The sequence below is a fragment of the Orycteropus afer genome, unplaced genomic scaffold (genome assembly GCF_000298275.1).
Source record: "Orycteropus afer afer isolate SDZICR_OR568_19922 unplaced genomic scaffold, OryAfe1.0 scaffold00140, whole genome shotgun sequence".
Lineage (NCBI taxonomy): Eukaryota > Metazoa > Chordata > Mammalia > Tubulidentata > Orycteropodidae > Orycteropus > Orycteropus afer.
In genome coordinates this window covers 5,004,627-5,013,818 of record NW_006921727.1, presented here as the reverse complement: position 1 = coordinate 5,013,818, position 9,192 = coordinate 5,004,627, and the positions used below count along the sequence as shown (strand labels likewise).

Here is a 9,192-nt window from a genome sequence, read left to right as displayed (position 1 = left end):
TGGTAACATCAGGACTGTGCCTTTTTACTTGTCAACCTTGGGTTGTCAGCCTCAGCAGCCAGTAGCTATTTGAGTGAAGAAATGCCTCTAGCTCCAGTGGACCAGGAGCAAGAGGCAGAGCTGGATCCCAAAGTTGAGGGGCTTTCACCCAGCCCCTAGAGCCTGGTACTTTGAACTTGGATTTAAAGTCTCAAAACTGTAAGACAATAAACTCCTGTTTGTTAAGGGCATCCCATTTGTGGTATATTCTTGTCAGAGAGGCACGAGGTAACCATAACAGTGACCCTGCTGGCATTTGAAACATTGTGACATAGCCTCCAGCCTCACAGCAACACTCAAGCCACCACAGCACAGCAGTGTTAAATGTGATCTAATATAGCAAAAAACGTCAACTGCAAAGAAATTCATATATTCCATAAATATAATTTCAAAAATTATATTTTAAAAGACGGAATTGTGCAGCACATATGTGAACTGAGTAGACACAGACATTACTTACATTCTTTCTGTGAGTGAGGATTAAGAAATATTTGGCAAGATCTCAAACTTGTTTTTTTTTTTTTTAACAGATTGTACATTTTAGCTGAATAAATTTTTTATCCCTATTAAGCACAGATACTCTTTCATGTGCAATTATAATTTTTTAAATAGAATTCATTTACCAAAATACATGTCCACAGAAACAGTCTGTAAAGTAAATACTTGAACAGACATAGTTAACAAATGAAATTGATATTTTAAGATAAAAATTAATGATAAGTGAAATTATGCCATGAAAAGTCTATTTTCATCATGAAATATATCTAACTCCAAACCAAAGGATTCTAACCAATCTGACAACATATTAAAAATATAAATCCTCTGGACTGCTCAGGATAACCAAAGTCAACACAGTCTTATTGTATGCAGTCATAGAATGAATAACTGACGTAAAAGCTTATATTTATCATAGTACCTTTGTAAAAGTTTGACTTATAAAAGGTTGGACTTTCTATACTTTATTAAATAAAAATTATAAAAACTAAAAAAGGTTTTAAAAATGCTTTTCTCTACTATCTTTTTTCAAACAAATACCAAAGAAAAATAGAAAAATTAATGATCTAATTTACTTTCTAATTCACAAACTTATATAAATATTGGGAGCTCTGGTAGCATAGTGGATAAGACACTTGCCTGCTAACCAGAGGGCTGGCGGTTCAAACCCACCAGCCACTCCTCGGAAGGAAGGTTGGGCAATCCTACTTCCGTAGTGATACTGCCTCGGAAACCCAAGGAGGGGTCGCTATGAGTCAGGTTTGACTCGACGGCACATAACAACAACAACATATAAATATTTGCATTACATGTAAATCAACATACTTTGGGAGTTCTGGGTAAGTAAACAACCCTCATTTTTATAAATATTTAAATTTTTAAATAACAGTATATTAAATATCTATAATATTAAAAAGAGATAAACTACTTGTTGTTATTAGATGTCTTCAAGTCAATTCTGATTCAAAGCATAGAACAGAGTCGAACCGCCTTGGGGTTCTCAAGGATATAATCTTTACGGAAGTAGACTGCCTCATCTTTCTGGCATCAAGTGGCTGATGGATTCAGACCACCAACCTTTTGTTTAGTAGCCACACGCTTTAACAACTGAACCACCACAGCTCCTTCAATTTAAGCCTTTCTTACGTGCAAATGTTCACACTTTCCAGTGCCTTAAAAATATCGGTAATTTGAACAGTGGTTGCAACAATAGGCTCAAACCCAGCAATGACTGTGAGGATGGCACGGCACTGGGTCGGGGTTCCTCTGCTGTACATAAGGTGGTTATGAGTTGGAACCTATTTGATGGCACCTAACAATAACTAGTAACAGGTTTTGGTTTTTTTTTTTCTTATTTTTGAAGAAATAATGAGTGATTCCCATCTAAAATTGTGTACAAAGATATTCACTTTCATATGAGCAAAACTTAGAAACTTAGACCTAATGTAAAAAAACAAGAATGTTATTCAGTGAATAACAACAGAATAGTAAACAAGCATTCAAAGTTATTATTTCAAAATATATTTAATAATAGAGGAGATTGCTATTGTGTTGCTAGAGTATAAATATCATATACACAATAATAGAGTATGCAATAACACAAGGAGAATATGAAATTATATATGCAATAATATCATGATTTAGGCATGTATATATAAACTCTCAGTCACATTGGATAAAAGAAAAAAGACTGGAATTAAAGACACTTATCTGTTAACAGAAATGACATGATTATATGTAGTTTATATATTTTTTAATTCTTTCTGCATCTCTTCACTTTCTACAATCTCCATAATAAATATGTAATTGAAAGGAAGAAATGGCAAATTTAAGAAAATGTATTTTCCAACATTATGTTTTATAAGGAGGCAATTGTTTATGAAAAAAAAATTTGTCTAGAATAAATAAAACAAACTTGTGCTCACCTCAATTCTAACATTAAAATAATTTCACATTAGATATAACTACCCACATCAGTGTAAATGAATAGATTATGTCAAAATGAAAGAAAGTGCAACTATTAATTATTTCAAAATTATATTGACTTACCTTCACAAAGTTTCTGCTTCATCACCTCCCTTATTTTGGTTATTGCAATATAATCTTCCACATAAAACACGTAAGTTGATGAGGGTTTGTTGGCAATAGCTCTAAGTTCTGCATCTTCTGTTTCTGAACCAACACCAATGGCAAATAAGGTTATCATACTGTCTCTTGCTGCTTCTGCTGCATCCTTGACTTCATCTTGGGATTTTCCATCTGTCAGTACCACTGCTATCTTAGTCAGGAATCTTGAGGACTTGGCAAAAAGGTAATCAAGTGCAAATTGAATGGCCTTTCCAGTCCTTGTGTTTCCTCCCAAGTAATGTATGGATTCCATTGCTGCGATCAAATTCTCTCCTGAGTTATGGCTTCCAAGGGGAATCTCAAGTACAGGATAGTCACTATACTGGACCACTCCAACCTGAATAAACTTTGGTCCAATGTCAAAGTTTTTTGTGATATTGACAAGCCACTTTTTCACTATTTCAAAGTTTTCTGGACCAACACTATAAGAGCCATCTAAGATGAAAACTAAATCTGTAGGAGCAGTACGACAGCCTAAGATAAAAAGAAAGCCAGCAGAGCAGAGTTATTATATAAAAAGCAAAAAGTGTGAGGTCTTCAATGCATAGTTCTTAACTATACACTAACATAAGTGTTAAGTAATCAGTGAAATATGTTTAGATTAATGCTAATCTGAAATCCTTACCATGTAAACCAACGAATTGGTTGAAAGAACTTAAAAATATATTTCTGCCAACTTCAGGACTCAACTAGCCAATAAAATTTCACACTCCATTATATAACTGATAAAAGTTAAATAAACCAAAATTACTAAAGCATTCTTTCTTGCACTACATCCAAGGTGAGATTCAGAAGATCTGATCTCTCATCTTTAAAGTTAGTAAAGTAGTTAAAATATCAGCTTGTGCTCTGTGAAATTGTGTACTTTTCCATATAAAAAGACAATAAAAGATTCTTGTTTCAAGATACAAGAAACACACATGGTCAGCACATCTTAGAGTTCTAGGGACAGAGAGAACCTTTGGTGCAAGTTATACCTGGATACATTAAAAGCAGTTGTGGAGAGAAAAATAAAAATATATTTTTTAATTATCTTTTCCACAGTATTCACAGGATGCCTCTAATATGATTTCATTCTTTTAGTTTACATATATTGAGTACCTATTTTGGGTCTAGGAGTTCTGGTAGCTTAGTTTCTAAGGCACTTGACTGCTAACCAGAAGGCTGGTGGTTCAAACCCACCAGCCACTCCTCAGAAGGAAGATGGGGCAATCTGCTTCCGTAGTGATACTGCCTCGGAAACTCAAGGAGGGGTTGCTATGAGTTGGGTCCGACTCGACAGCACATAACAACAACAACAACATTTTGGGCCTAACATCTTGCTAGACAGTGGGTTTTCCAAGATCCATAAAATACGTCAAAAATCTCACAATCTATTAAGACAGACAATTGGTTGGTTAGGAAAAGCACAAAATACAATTAGAACGCTTAAGAGAGGAAATTCAATCTAATAAGGAAGTTTCTGTGGGAAAGTTGACAGATAATCTGAAATCTTAAAAGAAAAAAAAAAAAAAGAGCTTCAGTCAGGTGAAAAAGAAGATATTCCACTCAGAGGCAACAGCAAATGAAAAGGCCCAGACAACAAAAATAGACTGAGACAGATGGAGAGTAAAAGACAACCTGGTTGGTTTATATAATTCCAAGAGTTTGGAATGCCCTACAGAATGCATGAGAATAGCTATACCAATTAGTATTTTTTCATCTCCTTAGTATGGGAGTGAATTAATCAATCAATCAATATCTCTCCCTCTTCTATCTTTACATTTCTTTCTTTGTCTATGTCTATTTATATATTCAAGATGAAAAAAAGTCCCCAATTTTACAATTATCACAACTCTCACATTATAGCCATCAAATTTGTTAATAATTAACAAAATTATTAGACGAATATATGTAAGAGCCAATACATTTTAAAAAATGCCAAACCATAGGATTTTCTCAAAAAATTAATTACAATGATGACATTACTCCTGAGATGCTGTATGGTAAGTGGTGGTGTACTACAGGATGGTCTGAGGGACACAAGTCTAATATCCTTTTCCATAGTGACCATTGCCAGAGCTCAGGGCAGGGACAGAAATGGAATTCTGCCCAGAGGCAAATTTGCTAGGCCAAAGGAGTGTTTCTCCTGTTATTTTTGGAAGCTGGACTGGGATTACACAGTCACATTTTCATTGGGGTTTTGTGGGGGAGACAAACAAGACAGAAAAGTTGTGTTTGTAGACCTCTTCAATGTTGGCTCTTCTGAAATATTATGAGACTTATTGTTGTCTGGACCTGCTAGTATTTGGTTGCCACCAGATTCCATGGTTATAAACTCTTACAGGGTTATTCTTGGCCATTGTGTCCCTCTTCCTGTCTTAGAGTCACAGGGCATGTATTTCATAACTAGAAGGTTAGCCAAGAGCATGGTACAAAAGCAAGTATTGCCATTTATAAACCCAGATCAAAAAAAAAGAAAGAAAGCTCCTCTAAGAGACTTCCTCCTTAGAGAGATGACTAGTGTCACAGAAAAGGAATGGAATTAAGGATCAAAAAGCATAGTTTGGATACTAGTTTAAGCTTTAATCAGCTTAGTGACACTAGTTAAGTCCCTTAAATTTTGTGATTCTCTTTTCCCGCTAAAAAAACTGAGAAAACAATAACTATCTTGTAGATACTCTATCTTGTACAGTGTTTGGGTGGATTAAACTAAAAAAGTGTCATGAAAACATTAAATATTATCTTTTTATAAATCTTAAGCCAACTTGAATCAAGTTGTCAAACAATCTGATCTTTTTTTTTATAGAAGCCATAGTTAATTTATGTTGTTGTTGTTATGTGCCTTCGAGTCGGCCCCGACTCATAGCGACCCCTCCTTGGGTTTCCAAGGCAGTATCACTACGGAAGTAGGATTGCCCAACCTTCCTTCCAAGGAGTGGCTGGTGGGTTTGAACCGCCAGCCGTCTGGTTTGCAGGCATAGTGTTAATTTATAGTAGGGTATATATGTTTATGAGTTTTAAAATATGAATGAATATAAGCAAACTTTTTTTAAAAAAAGTATGTGATCTGTAAATGAAGGCATGAGTGGCAGAACTACATTTAATTCAGCTTTCTATTTCTGATGCAGGTTTTCCTGCAGGCAATAGAAGAAATAGTCATCATATACTAAGATGTCACCGTGTTAATCCATTAGCATACATTATGTCATTGAGTCCTGATAACCACCCTATAGGGGAGGTGATTTTTTCATCTTTATATAATGGAGGAACAATCTGAGACTCTAAGACACAAAGCTAATAAATTCAAAGTAATTCAGCTAAACAGGGATGAATACCAGATTGTTTATTCCAAAACTTGATGGTTTAATAGATTACTGCCAGAAAATTATCTCAAAATTACCTCTGAAGGAATCTTTTTCTCTCAGTTAATGCATTACATAGCAGTGCATTTATTTTAGGGAATTATAGCATCAAAGATAATAAGAATGAGATCCTTAAAATCACTTCTTAAACTCCCCTCATTTGTTTTCCAGAATGCATTTACTGACTATGGAGAGGAACAATGCTAATAATTCTTACTTGATCTTATCTCCCCATCTTCAGCTAATACAGAATTCTGAAGAAGCAGGACCAAAACTGTCCAAAGAAATGTAATGTGGTGAGTCATGCTTCTGTTTCCGTTAGTATATTTTGGTTTTAGGATTCCTATAAAGAAAAAAGGGGAAAAATGAAGTTAAATATATTAGATAAGTTGCTAGGCATTATAAATTTAAATTTTAAAATTATAATATCCAATTGGGATATAGCTAATGTTACAATTACCCTTAGAATTATTTCAGATGTATCTAAAATAACCAAATGATGAGTATATTAACACAAGAGGACAGTGAGAAGAGGCTAAGGAACACCATGGTATGCTTTTTAATTCATAATTTAATTTGGAAAAATAAACACTTTCTTTAAAACCCTGGACTTTGCTAAAAGTATTTATTAGAACTTTTTGACATGGCCTATCACATTCCTTTAAATATCTCAATGGTATCAAACATTCTTATTTTACATATAGATTTGAATCTAAGAAACACTCAAAGAGTATCTAGTGGAAATAGGTGTACGATAAAGCTGAGTGATGGGTTTAATTTTAAAAATGAGGGGTGATTTAAAAGCATTATTAACTATTTGATTTATAAATCTTCAGTTATATGGCTTTAATATGTCTTTTAAAAATCAGTCCAAGGGCTTCACACTGGTTAGGATGTGTTAAGTTGCAAGAGACTTCACTCCCAACAATGAGAACATGCAAGATAAACTACAAATCACAGTCTTTTTAAACCTAGCAGAAAATTTAAATAAACCTGAATGAAATAAATTCTAAAAGTTATGAGTAGAAGTGGAGCTCTGGTGATGTAGTGCCTAAGGCATTTGACTGCTACCCAGAAGGCTGGCAGTTCAAACCCACCAGCCACTCCTCGGAAGGTAGGTTGGGCAACCTACTTCTGTAGTGATACTGCCTCAGAAACCCAAGGAGGGGTCGCTGTGAGTTGGACCCGACTCCACAGCAGTGGTTGTGTTTGCACTGAGTAGAAGAGAAGAAATTCACAGATGCTTTCATCTCTGGCAGAAGGAAAATCAGGTAGACTGAGGTAAAGAGAAACCCTTTATGGCTGTGTGACAGGTTAAAATCCTGAGAAGCCCCAGACACAGAGCAGGTATGCCCCCACTAAGCTACTCTTCCCAACAAGTCTTAACTGTGTTCATGGAGTAGACAAGATGACAATAGACAAAAAAAAAAAAAAAAGGAAACAACCTAGAGAGTTCCCCTCCTTTCCTCTTCTACCATCCTCATATCCAGAGCCTTCCTCATATTCAAAGCAGTGTCGGATTAAAGGCTCAGAGAAGAGCAACATCGCTGAGGGAAGTCCCTCCAAGGCTTTCCAGTCCTTCACACAAGTAGAAAGATATCTCTAAAAACCAAGGGAAACACTGGAGATAGAAAGTACAACTCTCCAGCAATCCAAAAAGTTAGAAACCTGACTGACAATATGAAGAAATCTCCTAATGTTCTTCCAAAACATGAGAACAAGCAAAAAAAAAAAAAAAGCAACACAAAGTCTGTAGTCACTTGCCTCATCTCCAGTGAATGAGCCTCTAAAGAATTTAGGAATGTATGTCACCTTCTAAAATACAGAATATTTAACCTTTTAATGAAACATGAATAGTTCTTAATGGATAAAGGAAAAAGAGAAATTACTTCTATCAGAATGTAGGAAAATAGGAATTTAAATTGAGTCCACTTACTAGTGTGGAACATGTACTACACAAAATATATATATCACGCAATTCAGGTTATACACTTAATAATGCCAGTAACTTACTCACAGAAAATCCCTCTCATAGTTTTTTATCTAAAGTTTAAATAAAGTGAATTGAACCTGGTAACAACCTGTATACTTCCTATCACTATCAAAATAAGATCACAAGATTACTGTGATGATAATGATAATTTATAGTTTACAAAGTCCTTTGAGTTGGCACTATTTGATTAACTATTGGGAAATGTTAAGGAAAATAAGGCTTATTTAGGTAACATGGTTTGCCTATCATATACACTCTAATAAGTGATGGATCCAAAACTTAAACCCATGTTCTCTGGCTCCAAAACTTTTCCCACTATATTTATTCAACAACAAATATTTATTAAGCACTCTTTTAGATTCTGGGAATTCAAGACTGATCAAGTCACATCAGGGACTTGCTTTCAGGCAGTTTACATTTCAGAGACTAAATAAATAATCAAGGGGGACAATTTCAGATGATGGTAAGTGTTATATCTTAGTAAGGTAAGACAGGGGAAGGAAGGGATGAAGGGCTCTTATCCATTTGCTGGACAAGAAAGACCTCTCTAAATGGTGACATCTGAATGAGATTTGAGTAACTTAAAGAAACCGTCTTTCTCAGCTCTGGGGACTGACTTTCCCTTATGAAGATGGAGAAAGCTTGATTTGTTCTAAGAACAAAAGTAAAGTCAATGAAACTTGAGCATGGGAGCAAGGAAAAAAAAAATGACAGGGGCTAAATATGGAGAAGTAGAGAGCACATATAGAATGCTATAGGCCACTTCAAGTTTAGAATTTTTTCCCTATTTGCAAAGTGAATCCATAGAGGAATTTTAAGCATAGGAAAATCATGATCTAGTTGTCATTTTAAGTAGATCACCCTACTTTAAAAACTAAAGAGCTCTATAATTTAAGAGGATTGTTTTATTTTTGCAGGAAGTAAAAAAAAAAAAAAATCAAATGATCAATTATTGCTTTTTTGCTTTTCGCATCTCTTCTATTTCTTTACCTTAGTTGTGTATCACATTCCAGTAGCATTGTCTCTACTATTGCATTAAAGTCAAAATAAATACCTGTGAGTAAATTTTTCAGAACAGTAGATATAAAAATAAAAGTAAATTCCTTGTCCCCTTACAATTAATGTATGTGTCAGTGGATCAACAGGAAGTGTTATGAATTAGCATGAGGAGCCACTGGGAATGTAATCAAAGCT

General features: G+C 34.7%; 1 protein-coding gene across 1 annotated transcript in view; it reads right to left on the bottom strand.

Moving 5' to 3' along the window:
• Nucleotides 1-6,310, bottom strand: part of COL21A1 (collagen type XXI alpha 1 chain) — a 184,527-nt gene extending 178,217 nt beyond the window's left edge. Inside the window, exons 1-2 of the mRNA XM_007945617.1 lie at nt 6,223-6,310; nt 2,584-3,135 (exon numbers count right to left, since the gene is read on the bottom strand). Coding sequence (XP_007943808.1) covers nt 2,584-3,135; nt 6,223-6,310 — 640 coding nt within the window. The remainder of the gene's footprint in view (nt 1-2,583; nt 3,136-6,222) is intronic.
• Between the last annotated feature and the right edge of the window lie 2,882 nt (nt 6,311-9,192).